This window comes from Lepidochelys kempii, chromosome 22 (genome assembly GCF_965140285.1).
Source record: "Lepidochelys kempii isolate rLepKem1 chromosome 22, rLepKem1.hap1, whole genome shotgun sequence".
NCBI lineage: Eukaryota > Metazoa > Chordata > Testudines > Cheloniidae > Lepidochelys > Lepidochelys kempii.
The window spans coordinates 4,779,905-4,798,215 of NC_136401.1; the positions used below are offsets into that span (position 1 = coordinate 4,779,905).

An 18,311-nucleotide genomic window follows, 5' to 3' on the forward strand; every position below is an offset into this window, starting at 1 on the left:
CACTGTAATAATCGGTAACTGCACAGTGGACTTGTTCTCTGATTGGCTGAGACAGTTCCAGTATATGCTTGCTGCCTGCTGCGATACAGACTCACTCTTGGGTCTGGGCAGTCTAGTCTCTCACATGCTCGTCATACTGTAAAGCTTTGACGTCTACCTTCCATTCCTGGCACAACTACTCAGGCTGGGGTTTGCTTAAGCAGTGGGCTGTCGAAAGGATTTCAGAAAAAGCGAAGCAGCTCTTGCTGCTACGTGAATAAAGAAGCTATACGTTCACCTTGTACTGCTCAGTCATCAATAGGACTGAGGTGCCCCTTTTCTGGTGCAGAAAAGCAGAATGAAATGAAAGGGACGCCCCATGCATTTTGTGAAGTTCTAATCAGTTGTGGGGTTTTTTTTTCAGAATTACTCAGATAAGGCCTAATCCTGAACCTTTATTCATGTGAGGAGCCCACTGAGGTTATCAGGTAAGTAAATGCTGCTCAGCCCATAGTTAGTGGAGTCCAAGGTGAAATTCCTTCAAATGACCCCAGTTCTGTTATCTCGCTCTCACAAACCTGCTACCTGAGCCCCTAGGTTAGAACTTGTTCCATAAGGACAGAATGGGGAAAAGGGAGGTGGTCACACTACATCAAAGACACTGTTACCTGTTACAGAGGCACAGACAATTCAGAATCACAGGACCTCAAACATTTATGGATTAAAGTTCAAACTAATAAAACTAAACATGGGATACCAGTGGACATTTGTTACAGACAACCAACTATCACTAGGACAGGATGAACTGCTCTGTAGACATCTGTCCATAATGTGTTGGAATAAAACCTGTATTATCATGGGTGACTTCAATCTGGGGGGCAATTGCTGGATATCTCATGGAGCCAGTAACAAAACTTCCTTGAAGAGTTTCTTAAAATAATAGATTACCATTTCTTAACACAAAGTCCTGCACTCAACATGGAGTAAGTCAATACTGGATCTCAATATACTGGACAAGGAAGAGTTAATCACTGATCTAAACATTAGGGATTGCCCTATGTATCGGTGACTATGATCTGGTTACATTTACTTTGTGCAAACAGAATATAGCACCATTCTTCCAAAGCTTAAACCAGTTGTCAGCATAACTTACTGGAACACAAATTTAAGGTGGGAAGTGTTAACAAAAACTGGGGATTGTGCAAGGACATCTTAATGGATGGCTAAAAAAACCCAAAAAAAGTTATGCTGGACAAGAAGCCATCCTGGTTAAAAGAAGATGACGAAGCAGTGATAAAGCATAAAAATAATCAATATATAATGAATGGGGGGAAAAGGAAAGTAAATGGTAATGACTATAAGTAGATTAAAAAATGTAGATGACTGATAAAGCAACGTACAGGAATCAATGTACTATCAGTGGCTAATAGGATTAAAGATAGTAAGACATTTTTAAAACCTATTACAAACAAAAGAGCTCTGTCAGGTATAGGTTCATTGCTAGATACAGATGGCAAAATTGTGAATAATGATGCATACAAGGCAGAAATGTTAAATAGATACTCCTTTTCTGTATTTGGAACAAAAGGGGTGGGGGTATATCTATCCCATATGATGTGGATGGAGCAAAAGATTTATCGTCTGTAATGAAGCAGTATGTGAGGCAGCATCTGCTAAAATTAAACATTCTGAAATCAAAAGGCCCAGATAACTTACACCCAGGAGTCTTAAAAGAACTAGCTGAGGATTTTCTAAACTATAAACTGGGGAAATTCCAAAAGACTGGAGCACTGCCAATGTAGCTCCAATATTATAAAAGGGTAAAAGAGATGACCCAGGGAACAATATACCAGTTAGCCTTAAATTGATCCTGAGTAAAATAACAGAATGGTTAATCTGGGACTTTACCAACATAGAATTACAAGTTAAAACTACAATTACTGCCAATTGACACAGTTTCTGGAAGGTAAATCTTGCCAAGTATTAGAGGTCTGGTTGATAAAGCCAACAGTGTTCATAGAGTGTACTTGGACTTCTCTAAGGCATTTGACTTAGAACCACATGATATTTTGATCTAAAACATTGCATTATATGGAACTAACAGGGCACAAAATAGATTAAAAACTGGTTAACTTGCAGATCTCAGAATGTGGTTGTGAATGGGAATATACCAATGAGCAGAGCTCTCAGTAGCTGGTTCCCCAAGAATCAGTTTGTGGTCCAATGCTATTTAATATTTTGATCAATGATCTAGATGATGATATTGTATCTTGATCAACGGAGCTGGAGTCAGAGGAACCATGTCCTCTGGAAGGGATGTCATTGACAGGTCACCAATGGAACACAGAGCTCAGGGAGTTAGGGTGAAAACTACTCAGACACATAACAGAGCAGTGCACAGAGTTTAATAAAGTTCTACTTGTTCAACTTAACCTGCGCTCAGCATCTCTCTTTGCAAATGAAACAGATATAAAATATTTGTTGGTAAATTTATAGATGACACAAAGACTGGTGGGTTAGTACATAATGAGGAGGACAGGTTCTGTTACAGAGTGATCTGAATATCTTGGTTAAATATTCATAATCCAACAAAATGTGTTTTAATATAGCCAAATGCAAAGTAACACATCTGGGAACCAAGAATGCTGGCTATATGTACTGGATGGAGACTCTGTGTTGGAAAACAGTGACTCAGATAAGGACTTTAGTATATTTGGAATCAGGTCATCATAGATAATCTCTCAGCATGCACTCCCAGTGCAATGTTAAATATTGGAGCTAAATTGGCAGTCCTCCAATCTTTTGGAGTTTCCCCAGTCTTCCAAGATTAAAGGTCAAAAAGGATGCATGTGATCCTTGGATGTATAAAAATGGGAATATCAAGTTGAAGCAGGGCAGCGATCTTACTTCTGCATTGGTAAGTCCACTATAGTAGAACCTCAGAGTTACAAACTGACCACGCACCTTGTTTGGAACCAGAAGGACACAATTAGGCAATAACAGAGACCCAAAAAAAGGCAAATACAGTTCAGTACTGTATTAAATGTAAACTACTAAATTAATAAAGGGAAAGTTTAAGAATAGATTTGACAGGGTAAGGAAACTGTTTCTGTGCTTGTTTCTTTTAGAAGCAGCATTTTTGTTCTGCACAGTAAAGTTTCAAAGCTGTATTAAGTCAATGTTCAGTTGTAAACTTTTAAAAGAACAACCGTAACAGTCTGTTCAGAGTTACAAACATTACAGAGTTACAAACAACCTCCATTCCCGAGGGGCTCGTAACTCTGAGGTTCTACTGTACTAAAATACCGTGTCCAGTTCTGGTGCTCATGCTTCAAGAAGGATATGGAAATACTAGAGAGAGTTCTAAGGAGCGGCCAACAAATGATCCCAGGACTGGAAAAGAAATCTTGCAATGTGAGGCTTTTTAAGGAACTTGACCTGTTTAGCTTATCTAAGAGGAGGTCAAGAGGTGAACTGATCCTTGTGTATACGAACTTACATATGGAAAAGAGATTTGACAGTGGGAGCTTTTCAGTCTTGCTGTCAAAGGTAGAACAAGATCCAATGGCTGAAAGTTGAAGTTGTACAAATTCAACCTTGCAATAAGATTCAATTTACTAGCAGTGAGGATAGTTAAATATTGGAACAGCTTACTGGGGAGGCAATGGAATCTTTAAAATGAGATTAGATATCTTTCTAAAATATATGCTGTAATCCTGCTCCCAAGACAAGTTCTACAGCCTGTAGTGGGAATCAGGTTGGATGGTTGTGGTGGTCCTTTCTGGCCTTCAGTGCCCTCAGTATGCTCATAACGCTTGCATCTCTGCACTAATACAGGTTTCAGGGTAGCAGCCGTGTTTGTCTGTATCTGTAAAAAGAAAAGGAGGACTTGTGGCACCTTAGAGACTAACCAATTTATTAGAGCATAAGCTTTCGTGAGCTACAGGATGCATCCGATGAAGTGAGCTGTAGCTCACGAAAGCTTATGCTCTAATAAATTTGTTAGTCTCTATGGTGCCACAAGTCATCCTTTTCTTTTTGCACTAATACAGTGACTACAATCAAACTTCAGCACTTCAACTTGTCACCTGCAGGGGTCAGGAAGGATTTTTAGACCTTTTCAGTGTGGGTTACAGAGGCAGAGATGCAGCTGCCAGTAACTTCCTTCTGGGATCAGTTGAAGTGGAAGGATCTGACCAGCTGATTGTGCTTCTGCCCACCCTCACCAGGTCTCTAAGGTGAGTCACCTCAAATGCTGCAGAGAGATCTAACAGTCAGAGCGTGGCTCTTTGCTTCTTTGTACAAACATGGCAAGTGCTGTGTTGTTGTTGTTCAACCAAGGGTAGTGAAGGAATTAGCTGAAGAAATCTCATACTCACTGGCAATAATATTTGAAAACTCATGAATGACAGCAGAGGTCCTGGAAGACTGGGAAGGGCTAACATAGTGCCCATCTTTAAAAATAGAAAAAAAAAAAAAGAAGAGCCAGGGAACTAGTCAGCCTGGCTTTGATATATGAGAAGCTACTACACCAATGTGTAAAACGTTCAATTTGCGAATACCTGGATGGTGAAGGGGTGATCACTAGCCAATAGCATGGAATTACTGAGAACAAATCATGGCAAACCAGCTTGATTTCCTTCTTTGACAGGGTAACTGGTTTGGTGGATGGGGGAATGCGGTGGACATCATATACCTTCAGCAATGCTTTTGACACAGTCCCACATGACATTCTGATAATTAAACTGGAGAAATGTGGGCTTGGCAGAACTACCATTATGTGGATACATAATTCGTTAACCACAAACGAAGAGTAACTATTAATGGAATGTCAGATTGGAGGGAGGTCTCAAGTGGGGTTCCACAGGGATCTGTTCTGGGTTGGGTGTTGTTTAACACCTTTATTAACAACCTGGATGTAGGAATACTGATCAAGTTTGCAGATGATCGAACAGATGTGTTTACAGACACAAAACTGGAAGGGAGAGGTTGCCAACACTTTGGAGGATAGAGCTAAAATTCAAAGGAGTCTTGATAAATTGGAGAACTGGGCTATAAACAACAAAATGAAATTCAAATGTAGGGAAGAAAAACCAAATGCACAAATACAGAATGAAAGATAACCGGCTTGGCAGCAGCACTGCTGAGAAAGATATGGGAGTTGTGGTGGATCACAACGTCAACATGAGTTAACAATGTGATGCTGTCACAAAAAAAGCAAATGCTTAGGTTGCATTAACAGAGGCATAGCATGCTAGTCGCGGGAGGTGATAGTACCACTCTACTCAGTGCTGGTTAGGCCTCAGCTGGAGTACTGTGTCCAATTTTGGTCACTGCTGTATAGAAAGGATGTAGAGAAACTGGAAAGGATGCAGAGGTGAGTGACAAAGATGATCAAATGGATGTAACACAAGCTATATGAGCAAAGGCTGAAGGAACTAGGTATGTTCTGTTTGGAAAAGGGGAGATTTTAAGTGGGGGACACGATAGTCTTCAAATACTTGAAAGGCTGCCATAAAAAAAGATGGAGAAAAGTTGTTCCCTCTTGCCACAGAAGGCAGGACAAGAGGCAATGGGTTCAAACTAGAGCAGAGCAGATTTAGACTAAATCTCAGGAAAAACTTCCTACCTGTAAGAACATAAGGACAATGGAACAGACTGCCTAGGGAGGTTGTGGAAGCTCCTTTGCTGGAAGTTTTCAAAAGGAGGCTGGATAGCCATCTGTCTTGGATGGGTTAGACAAAACAAATCCTGCATCTTGCAGGGAGATTAGACTAGTTGACCCTTGTGGTCCCTTCTAACTCTATGATTTTATTATTTATGGATCTGGGGGCAAGTTCGGTGGTTCCCTAGGAGAGGAAGCAGGTGGCAACTCCCTGATGGAAAGGATGGTCTCTGAAGGGGGGCACTGTTCCCTCAGTCCCAAATATGCCCAATAGGAGGGATCGCCGGGTGGCCGTTAAGGTCTCCATGGCATGGGATCCCAATGGCTCAGAATGAGGTGATGGCTGCTCCCAGGGTCATGCAGGTCTCCTGGGAAATGGAGAAGAGTGGTATGTGAGAGCCAGTTCTTCCGGTGGTTCCAAATCCCCCAAGGAAGAAAAGGCTGATTCAGGCTCCAGTGGTGGACCATCAGTGCCGTCGGAGAGGTGTACATTATGTAGCGGGGCCAAAGGCTCTGAACCACGGGCAGGTCTCTTGGAGGAGACATGAGTTCCCTAGAGACTGAAGGCCCAAATGGAGGGGGGGATTCTGGACCCAGGAGAGCGAAAACGTCTTGTGGTGCAGCCATGGATCTGGATCTCCTAGGTGTAAGAGGGACTCTTTGTGTTCGGGCTGCTGGTGCCAGCACCGGACATGGTGCTGTGATAAATAAAGTGGTGGGGTAGCTCCCTTTGATGGACAACCAGCCAGCCAGTTAGCTGTAAAATCCCTCTTGGTAGCTGTTCTCTCCTTGTTTTACCTGGAAAGGGTTAACAAGCCCACAGGTAAAAGAAAAGGAAGTGGGCACCTGACCAAAGAGCCAATGGGAAGGTAGAACTTTTAAAATTGGGAAAGAAACTTTCCCTTTGTCTGTTGTTCTCTGGGCTGCAGGGACACGGCGCAGCATTGCTATAAGCAGAAATGCTGTGTAAGGTTTGAACCAGGCATGAAAAAGTATTTTACATACCTAGAAGAAATAATTTGGATAGGGAATGTTTAGTTAGATGCTATCAGCTTTATTTCTTATTTTGGCTTGTGGATCTCCTCTGTGCTAACCACAGATGCTTTTGTTTGCTTGTAACCTTTAAGCTGAACCCCCAAGAAAGCTCTTTTAGATGCTTAATTTTTAGAATTGTTTCTTTTAAGATCTAGCGAAAAGCCTGAGTTCCAGATAGACTCAAAGACTTTAAGGTCAGAAGAGACCATTATGATTGTCTAGTCTGATCTCCTATAACACAGGCCACAGAATCTCACCCACCCACTCCTGTAACAAACCCCTGACCGATGTCTGAGTTATTGAAGTCCTCAACTCGTGGTTTAAAGACTTCGAGGTGCAGAGAATCCTCCCTCAAGTGATCCCTGCCCCACGCTGCAGAGGAAGGTGAAAAAGCCCCAGGGCCTCTGCCAATCTGCCCTGGAGAAAAATTCCTTCCCAACCCCAAATATGGTGATCAGCTAAACCCTGAGCATGTAGGCAAGACTCGCCAGCCAGACACCAAGGAAAGAATTCTCTGTAGTAACTCAGATCCCACCCCATCTGGCATCCCATCACAGGCCATTGGGCATATCTACAGCTAATAGTTGAAGATCAATTAATTGACAAAATTAGGCTATCCCATCATATCATCCCTTCCATAAACTTATCAAGCTTAGTCTAGAAGCTAGGTATGTCTTTTGCCCGCACTGCTTCCCTTGGAAGACTGTTCCTCTGATGCTTAAAAACCTTCATCTAATTTCAAGTCTAAACTTCCTGATGGCCAGTTTATATCCATTTCTTCTTGTGTCCACATTGGTACTGAGCTTAAATAATTCTTCTCCCTCTGTGGTATTTATCCCTCTGATATATTTCTAGAGAGCAATCATATCTCCCCTCAGCCTTCTTTTGGTTAGGCTAAACAAGCCAAGCTCTTTGAGTCTCCTTTCATAAGACAGGTTTTCCATTCCTCGGAACATCCTAGTAGCCCTTCTCTGTACCTGTTCCAGTTTGAATTCATCCTTCTTAAACATGGGAGACCAGAACTGCACACAGTATTCAAGCTGAGGTCTCACCAGTGCCTTGTATAATGGTACTAACACCTCCTTATCTCTTCTGGAAATACCTGGCCTGATGCATCCCAAGACCGCATTCGCTTTTTTCACGGCCATATCACATTGGCGGCTCATAGTCATCCTGTGATCAACCAATACTTCGAGGTCCTTCTCCTCCTCTGTTACTTCCAAGTGATGCATCCTCAGTTTATAACAAAAATTCTTGTTATTAATCCCTAAATGAATGACCTTGCACTTTTCACTATTAAATTTAATCCTATTACTATTACTCCAGTTTACAAGGTCATCCAGATCTTCCTGTATGATATCCCGGTCCTTCTCTGTATTGGCAATACCTCCCAGCTTTGTGTCATCCACAAACTTTATTAGCACATTCCCACTTTTTGTGCCAAGGTCAGTAATAAAAAGATTAAATAAGATTGGTCCCAAACCCGATCCCTGAGGAACTCCACTAGTAACCTCCTTCCAGCCTGACAGTTCACCTTTCAGTGTGACCCGTTGTAGTCTCCCCTTTAACCAGTTCCTTATCCAACTTTCAATTTTCATATTGATCCCCATCTTTTCCAATTTAGCTAATAATTTCCCATGTGGAACCGTATCAAATGCCTTACTGAAACTGAGGTAAATTAGATCCACTGCAATCTACCTTTTGTAAAACCATGTTGTATTCTGTCCCGTTTACCATTGACCTCAATAGCCTTAACTACTTTCTCCTTCAAATTTTTTTCCAAGAGCTTGCATACTACAAATGTCAAACTAACAGGCATGTAGCTACCTGGATCACTTTTTTTCCTTTCTTAAAACTAGGAACTATGTTAGCAATTCTCCAGTCATATGGTACCACCCCTGAGTTTACAGATTCACTAAAAATTTTTGCTAATGGGCTTGCAATTTCATGCGTCAGTTCCTTTAAATTCTTGAATGAAGATTATCTGGGCCCCCCGATTTAGTCCCATTAAGTGTTCAAGTTTGGCTTCTACCTCGGATGTGGTAATATTTACCTCCATATCCTCCTTCCCATTTGTCATCCTACCATTATCCCTAAGCTCCTCATTAGCCTCATTAAAGACTGAGGCATAACATTTGTTTAGATATTGGGCCATGCCTAGATTATCGTTAACCTCCACTCCATCCTCAGTGTTTAGCGGTCCCACTTCTTCTTTCTTTGTTTTCTTCTTATTTATATGGCTATAGAACCTTTTACTATTGGTTTTAATTCCCTTTGCAAGGTCCAACTCTACATGGCTTTTGGCCTTTCTCCCTTTATCCCTACATATTCTGACGTCAATAATCAGATCCGTCCCATCTTCCCCTCCCTGTTGGCTTTCTGATTTTTCTTTTTTCTGCTTTCTTTCTGAGATGCTTGGTCTACAACTCCTGCCTATGAATTTTTTCCCTTTTGTTGGGATGCAGGCTTCCCATAGCTTCTGCAGCTTTGACTTGAAGTAATTCCAGGCCTCCTCCGCCTTTAGATCCACAAGTTCTTCAGTCCAATCCACTTCCCTAACTAATTTCCTTAATTTTTTAAAGTTAGCCCTTTTGAAATAAAAAACCCTAGTCACACAGCTATTTTTCTTTATCCTTCCATTTAGTTTGAACTGAATTAGCTCATGATTGCTCGAACCAAGGTTGTCCCCTACAACCATTTCTTCTATGAGGTCCTCACTACTCACCAAAACCAAATCTAAAATGGCATCCCCTCTGGTCCATTCAGCAACTACTTGGCGAAGGAATCCATCAGCTATCGCATCTAGGAACATCTGAGCCCGATTATTATTCTGTTATCTCTGTAATATCTGGTTTCACTTCCTGCAGCAGTAGCTCTAGTTCCTCCATTTTGTTACCCAGGCTCCTCGCATTGGTGTACAAACATCTTCATTTTTGCTGTTTGGCCTCGCTCACATTCTTTACCCGATTAGGCCCGGACATTCTACCGCCAGCATCACCTATGAGACTGGTTTGTACACTACCCTTCCTCCTTATGTCCATTCTCCCACCCACGACTGTATCCTTTCTTACTTTGTTTTCTTCCCTCTCAATGTTAAAATCCAGCGTGGATATTACCTGGACATCTCCCAACCATCTCCCCCAGATTCCTAGTTTAAAGGTCTCTTGATCAGTTGTGCCATCCTAGAAGTCTATTTCCCGCCTTACTGAAGTGAAGTCCACCCCGGGAGAACAGTCCTCTGCCCATGAATGCTTCCCAGTGGCAATACATCCCAAAGCCATCCTTATAGCACCACTGCCTGAGCCATCTGTTGAGCATCATAATCTTGTCACACCTTTGTTGCCCTTCTCTAGGAACAGGCAGAATTCCTTAAGCTTCCGCCCCAGCCTGGCATGGTCTCTCTCGATATGTTCCAGCGACAATCTAGCCATATCATTTGTTCCCACATGAAGGACAATCAGTGGATTCTTTCCTGCTCCCATTAGGATCCTCTTCAGCCTCAGGTCCACATCCCGTATCTTAGCACCCGGCAGACAGCACACCCTTCTGTTCTCTGGATCAGCTCTTGTTACAGGCCTGTCTAGTCTTCTCAGTAAGAAGTCTCTAATCACGTAGACCTGCCTTTTGCTGGTGATGGTGCGATTCTCCAGTCTATCCCCTGTTCCTTCTGGCAGCAAGTCCTCTCGATTCCTATTGTCCCTTGCAATCCTCTTCAACCCATCCTGTATCCTCCTGGGGCTCATATTTGGTGTTATCTCCATTGACTCTTGCCCTCTTCCTATGGGACTAGCTGCTCTTCTCTTCTTCCTTGCCCTCTCACCTTCAGGGACCACCTGCTGTGCCCCTTCTTCATTTTCCAACTCCGCAAACCTGTTCCTGAGCTCTGTTGCTCCTTCTCTAGCCCGTCTTTGCCTCTGCCTGGTTCTCTTAGTCATATGTTTCAGCTGTTCACTTTACTCACCCAGCAGTGTCCCCTGAGAGTTCTTTGGTCCTGCTTCCATCTGCAAGTCTGAGCTTTTCCCTTTGGCCTCTTCATGTCTTTGCTCCATCGTCCGCTCAAACCCCCTTCTAAACTCGACCAGAGTTTCCACCTGCATCTCCAATCCTCGGATCTTTTCTTCCATCAGCTCTATCAGGCAGCACTTCATGCAGATGAAACTCTTTTCAGGTCCCCGCTCCAGGATTATGTACATGCCGCAGCTTCTACATCCAGTCATCTTCATTGTGTCTTCCACTGCTTGGGTCACTACCACTGCTGCCTGTGTGTCTGTCATCGCCCTCTCACCTAAGTCCTGTTAGCCTTCTCTTCCAACAGAAAACCTCCTCCAACAGAAAACCTTTTCCTCCAACAGATCTCCTGCTCAAACTCTCCTGTTTACAGCTCTGTTTACTGGCTCCTGTGCCGCTGCAGCTGTCTGTATTTTTTCCCTTTTTGTTTTTAATAAAATTTACCTTTTTAAAGAACAAGATTTTGGTGTCCTAAGAGGTTTGTGCATGTTGTTTGATTAGCTGATAGCCACAGCTAATTTCCTTTGTTTTCTTTCTCAGCTCTTCCCCAGAGGGGGGTGAAAGGGCTTGAGGGTACCCCACAGGGAGGAATTCCCAAGTGCTCCTTCCTGGGTTCAAGGGTTTTTTTTTTGCATTTGGGTGGTTGCAGCGTTTACCAAGCCAGAGTCAGAGAAAAGCTGTAACCTTGGGAGTTTAATACAAGCCTGGAGTGGCCAGTATTAATTTTTTAAATCCTTGCGGGCCTCCACCTTCTGCACTCCGAGTGCCAGAGTGGGGATTCAGCCTTGACGGGTAGTTGGACGTCACTGGTGCCAGAGGGTCCCAGGTCTCGTGAAGAGGCGGGATGGCAGTACCGATACAGCCCAGCCTGGAGCCGCTAGAGCACCTTGTTTCTGGGGACTTAGGACACACTAAATCCTCATGGGCACAGCTGGTGGATGGAACATCTGATTTTTTGTCAGAGTGGACTGAGAGGAAGACTTTAGACCCATGCTTATCAGAATCTCTCTTAATGTCCCAACTAGGTCCTGCAATGGATCTGTGGGGGCGGATTCTCTGGCACTAGAGTTCGACTTCATAGCAGAAGGCTCACTCCTTGCTGATTCAGGTCAATGTGCAGGAGGTGGGGGGGTTCCAAGCCTGGATCCAACTGGGGTCCCATGGTCATCCCATGAGATATCTGCTTAGGCAAAGTGCCCACCCTTCTCGGGTACGGCTGGGGAAGGACTGACAGATACTGCACCGAGCAGCAATGTGAACTTCTCCCAGGCAGTAGACGCAGTGTTGATGGTCATCGCTGACCGAGAAGGACAGTGGGCGGGGGGGCACAGAGTTTGAAGCCCATAGTACTGGGCACAGTCCGATACCCAAATGCGGAAGTGCAGGGAAGACCCCTGTAATCTACTCTACAATTATTAAAACTATTCAAACTGGTAAAACTACTAATTAATAAAACTATTTACAACTGTTTATTTAGAACAACATCAGAGATGAGGAAACTGAAGGTTCCAATGCAGACCATGCAGCAATGAGAAGGAACTGAAGAAGCAGTTGGTCCAACCTACCCTTTATTGCGTTGGTCGGAAGCACGAGGTGAGCCAGGGTATGTGCACAGACCAATGAACACAACTTTCAAAACTCTCAGACTCTGAGCGCATAGTGTGCATGCATAACCCCAGTGGAACACAATAGGGACAATCACTTGAAGAAGAAGAGAGCTAGTTTGCCTTTCTTTTCAGCTGATAGCATTGGGAACAAACTCAGGAGTAAGAAGAGCAAAGTTGTTACAAAACTCTTCAGTAAGAAAGTGTTTCTTGTTCTTTATATATATCACGGGCAAGTAAAATCTGCCAAACTGTGACTGCAATTTCCACCTTGAAAATGCAGGTAGAAAGCTGTGAAAGGCAGGGATCTAGAGATTAGTATACAAGGAAACTTTAACTTTGAGAAATTGCTCACATTTCTTAAGATAACCACTGATTAACAGTGTGTAAAGTACTGGCAGTAAATCCAGTTTGCCATTACGGTTTCTTATCTGGAAAGTTTTACAAACCAAAAATTACAGTTTGCTAACAATCAGACACAAAAACTAATTTAATAAATCAGAAGCAAGTTACTGATTGTCAGGGCACTTATATTTTTAAACCACACATTTGCACTTGCTAGATAAAGCAGGGGCTATTGGTAGAACCAGTTAAATGACTAAAGTGGAGTCCTCTTGCCTTCGGAACAGTCAGTCATTTGCCTCATGTGTGTGAAGGTCAGTGCAGTTTGTCGCTTTTAATAGCAGTAATAGTGACCATAATGCAATTAAATTTAACATATTTGTGGGAGTGGGGAATACCACTGTAGCATTTAACTTCAGAAAGGGGAACTACACAAAAATGAGGAAGCTAGTTAAATGGAAATTAAAAAGTACAGTCACATAAGTGAAATGCCTGCAAGCTGCATGGACACTTTTAAAAAACACCATAAGAGAGGCTACCCCAAATTAAAAAAAAACACAGTAAGAGACTAAAAAAGTGCAACCATAGCTAAACAACAAAGTAAAGGAAGTGGTTAGAGGCAAAAACACATATTTAACAAATTGGAAGTCAATTAGAGGAAATTAGAAAGGAGCATAAACTCTGGCAAATCAAGCATAGAAGCATTATTAGGCAGGACAAAAAAAGAATTTGAGGAGTAACTCGCAAAAGACTCGGTAACTAACAACAACAACTTTTTTAAGTATGTCAGAAGCAGTAGGTCTGTCAACAACCAGTATATCACAGGTGAGGGGGTGGGATCGCTCAGTGATTTGAGCATTAGCCTACTAAATCCAGGGTTGTGAGTTCAATCCTTGAGGGGGCCACTTAGGGGTCTGGGCCAAAAATTGGGGATTGGTCCTGCTTTGAGCAGGGGGTTGGACTAGATGATTTCCTGAGGTCCCTTCTAACCCTGATATCCTATGACAACCGAGGTCCTAAAGGAGCACTCAAGGAAGATAAGGCCATTGCAGAGAAACTAAATTAATTCACTGCAGAGGATGTGAGGGAGATTCCCACACCCAAGCAACTCTTTTTAGGTTACAAATATGAGGAACTGTCCCAGATTGAGATGTTGGAACAAACTGATCAATTAAACAGCAATAAGTCACCAGGACCACTTGGTATTCATCCAAGAGTTCTGAAGTAATTCAAATATGAAACTGCACAACTACTAACTAGTATGTAACCTATCACTTAAATCAGCTTCTGTACCAGATGACTGGAGGGTAGCTAATGTGACACCAATTTTTAAAAAGGGCTCCAGAGGTGATCCTGGCAATCCTGACCAGTGGCTTACTTAACTTCAATACCAGGTAAAGAGGTTGAAATTACAGTAAAGAACCAGAATTATCAGACACACAGATTGAACGCGATTTGTTGAGGAAGAGTCAACATGGCTTTTGTAAAGGCAAATCATGCCTCACCAATCTATTAGAATTCTTTGAAGTGGTCAGCAACTACGTGGACAAGAGTGATCCAGCAGATATAATGTACATGGACTTTCAGAAAGCCTTTGACAAGGTCCCTCACCAAAGATTCTTAAGTAAAGTAACCAGGCTTGGAATAAGAAGGAAGGTCCTCTCATGGGTCAGTAACTGTTTAAAAGATAGGAAACAAAGGGAATGAATAAATGGCTGATGAAATTCTATGTTGATAAATGCAAATCAATGTGCATTGGAAAATATAATCCCAACTAAATATACAAAATGGTCTAGATTAGTTGTTACTACTCAGGAAAGAAATCTTTGAATCATTGTGGATAGTTCTCTGAAAATATCCACTCGATGTGCACTGGCTGTCAAAAAATCTAACAATGTTAGGAACCATTAGGAAAGGGATAGATAAGACAATAATATCATAATGCCATTTTATAAATCCAGAGTATGCCCACGTCTTGAATACTGTGGGCAGTTCTGGTTGCCCCATCTCAAAAAAAGATACATTAAAATTATAAAAGGTACAGAGAAGGGCAACAAAAATGATTAAGGGCATGGAACACCTTCCATATGAGCAGAGATGAAAAAACTAAGGGGGGATCTGGTAGAGGTCTATAAAATCATGACTGGTGTGGAGAAAGTGAATAAGGAAGTGTTATTTACTCCTTCACACAACACAAGAATCAGGGGTCACCCAGTGAAGTTAATAGGCAGCAGGTTTAAAAAAAAAAGGGGAAGTACTTCTTCATACAATGCACAGTCAACCTGTGGAATTCATTGGGATGTTGTGAAGGCCTAAACTCTAACCAGATTCAAAACAATAATTAGATAAATTCATGGAGCTTAGGTCCATCAATGGCTATTAGACATGATTGCCAGGGAGGCAACCCCCTGCTCTGGTGTCCCTAGCCTCTGACTACCAGAATTTGGGAGGAGACGATAGGGAATGGATCACACGATAATTGCCCTGTTCATTCCTTCTGAAGCATCTGGCATTGGCCACTCTCGGAAGACAGGATCCTGTGCTAGATGGACCATTGATAAGGCTAGGTTTTTGTCATGGGTATTTTAGTAAAAGTCATGGACAGGTCACAGGCAGTACACAAAAATTCAGGGCCTGTGACCAGTCCATGACTTGTACTATATACCCCTAACTAAAACTTGGGTCATCTGGGGCAGAGGGTGGCCCAGGGGCACTGCGGGTACTCTGGGTGAGGGAGCCAGGGGTGCTGCGGGTGCTCTGGGGGAGGGGACTGGGGACACTGCGGGTGCTCGCGGGGGCAGTGGCATGCAGCCTGGGACCCCTGCTGGTGCTGAGGGATGGCGAGCGGTAGTTTGTAGCCTGGGATCCCCAGTGCTGCTGGGGGGGAGCAGGCGGGGCTGACAGGCTCCTTATCCGACTCTGCACAGCTCCCCAGAAGCACCGACATGATGTCCCTCATCTCTGAGACAGAGGTGCAGCCATGGGGCTCCGCACACTGCCCCCGCCCCAAGCGCCAACTCTGCAGCTTCCATTGGCTGGGAACCGTGGCCAATGGGAGCTGTGGGGTGGTGCCTGCAGGTGGAGGCAGAGTGCAGAGCTGCCTGGCCGCGCCTATGTCTAGCAGATGAGGGGCATGTTGCTGTTTCTGGGGAGCCCTCCCCCTCCACCGAGGTAAGCACTGCCCAAAGCCCTCACCCACGCCTGCACCCGAGCCCTGAGCCCCTTCCTACACCGAAACACCTACTGCTGCTGGGGGGGTGCGGTGGCCTGAGACTGCCCCTGCAGTGGTCAGTGCGGCTGGCCCAGGGGCTGCCCGAGCTGCTCAAGCTGCCCCCAGGCCAGCCACACTGGCTGCTGCAGAAGTCACAGACATCCCGGAAAGTAATGGAATCCATGACTTCCATGACCTCCATGACAGACTTGCAGCTTTAACCATTGGTCTGACCCAGTATGGCCGTTCTTATGTTCTTAAACTGTTTCTATAAATTTTAGACAAAGAATTATAATTATTCCTTTCGAAAAATCACAATTGCCAAGCTTATCCAGACTCCTCATTGCTCTAACACAGTGATTTTCAAACTTTTTAAACTGAGTACTTCTTTACAAATAATGTAGGCTACCGCATACCCCATCTCAGATAGGCAGAGGTGACATGTGCCACCCCAGATTTCTGCCTTCCATTGAGCCACAGCTTCGAGGCGGGTAGAAAGTTGGCTAGATTGTCGGGCTCAACAGGTAGTGATCAATGGCTCCATGTCTAACTGGCAGCCGGTATCTAGCGGAGTGCCCCAAGGGTCGGTCCCTGGGGCCAGTTTTGTTCAATATCTTCATTAATGATTTGGAGGATGGTGTGGATTGCACCCTCAGCAAGTTTGCAGATGACACTAAACTGGGAGGAGTGGTAGATACGCTGGAGGGTAGGGATAGGATACAGAGGGACCTAGACAAATTGTAGGATTGGGCCAAAAGAAATCTGATGAGGTTCAACAAGGACAAGTGCAGAGTCCTGCACTTAGGATGGAAGAATCCAATGCACCGCTAAAGACTAGGGACCGAATGGCTAGGCAGCAGTTCTGCAGAGAAGGACCTAGGGGTGACAGTGGACGAGAAGCTGGATATGAGTCAACAGCGTGCCCTTGTTGCCAAGAAGGCCAATGGCATTTTGGGGTGTATAAGTAGGGGCATTGCCAGCAGATCAAGGGACGTGATCGTTCCCCTCTATTCGACATTGGTGAGGCCTCATCTGGGGTACTGTGTCCAGTTTTGGGCCCCACACTACAAGAAAGAGAAATTGGAGAGAGTCCAGCAAAGGGCAACAAAAATGATTAGGGGACTGGAACACATGAGTTATGAGGAGAGGCTGAGGGAACTGGGATTGTTTAGTCTACGGAAGAGAAGAATGAGGGGGGATTTGATAGCTGCTTTTAACTACCTGAAAGGTGGATCCAAAGAGGATGGATCTAGATTATTCTCAGTGATAGCAGATGACAGGACAAGGAGTAATGGTCTCAAGTTGCAGTTGGGGAGGTTTAGGTTGGATATTCGGAAAAACTTTTTCACTGGGAGGGTGGTGAAACACTGGAATGCGTTACCTAGGGAGGTGGTGGAATCCCCTTCCTTAGAAGTTTTTAAGGTCAGGCTTGACAAAGCCCTGGCTGGGATGATTTAGTTGGGATTGGTCCTGCTCTGGGCAGGGGGTTGGACTAGATGGCCTTCCAACTCTGTTATTCTATGGTTCTATGATTCTATGATTCGAGAGGTTTTCAAACTGTGCGGCACGCCCCTCCTCAGGGGACCCAGAGGAACGTTCAAGGGGGTGAGCAGTGACGCCACAGAGCTCAGGGATGGAGCGCCATCTTAACCCCCTGACTCACCTCAGTTGGGCACCCAGCCTGTCTGGGTTGTGGGGGGCATGCAACCAAAAGCTGGTAACTCAATGGGGGCTCAGCTCAAAAACTGAGCCATCTCGCATTGCCGCTTGCCCCACCGAATGTTCCTCCAGCACCCCTGGGAGGCGTGCCCCACAGTCTGAAAATCTTGCTACTAAATAAAATGTTTGTCCACCATTACAGGATTTTTCTCACGTACCCCCCACTCCCGACGAGAGCTCGTGTACCCCTAGGATTATGTGTACCCCGGTTTGAAAACCACTGTCTAGCATATGCTCCTTAAAACCCATCCACCCTGAGACTTCTCTAATCTGCTGCCCTTTGGGCTTTAGGTTCAGATGCCTGTAGTGTAAGAGCAAAGCAGTGACCCTGTCATCTAAAATGCTAAACAAATCAATGGGGCTGGTACTGGTCTGAACCAGGGCTTTACCAGGTTGTCCAGTTCGGGATCATCACTGAAGAATGGTTTGTGTTCCTGCTCCTGCTGGTGTACAAAGTTCTCAATGTCCACATCAAAGCTGGCAGAGGTGATGCACTCGGAGCCCTGTGTGGCCTGCTCACACTTCTCAAACAGCAGCGTCAGGAGTGGGAAAAGAGGATGCCTGGAGAGACAGGAAATCACAACATTCTTTCTGTAAATCACAGAAGATCAGGGTTCGAAGGGACCTCAGGAGGTCATCTAGTCCAACCCCCTGCTCAAAGCAGGACCAATCCCCAATTTTTGCCCCAGATCCCTAAATGGCCCCCTCAAGGATTGAACTCACGATCTTGGGTTTAGCAGTCCAATGC

At 44.2% G+C, this 18,311-nt stretch overlaps 1 protein-coding gene across 6 annotated transcripts in view; it reads right to left on the bottom strand.

Annotated features, from left to right (window-relative positions):
- PKNOX2 (PBX/knotted 1 homeobox 2) overlaps positions 1-18,311 on the bottom strand; it is a 688,475-nt gene that overhangs the window by 163,845 nt on the left and 506,319 nt on the right. For all 6 annotated transcript variants that reach the window (XM_073320703.2, XM_073320715.2, XM_073320717.2 and 3 more), the window contains one exon: positions 17,953-18,124. In XM_073320703.2, the coding sequence (XP_073176804.1) occupies positions 17,953-18,124 (172 nt within the window). The remainder of the gene's footprint in view (positions 1-17,952; positions 18,125-18,311) is intronic.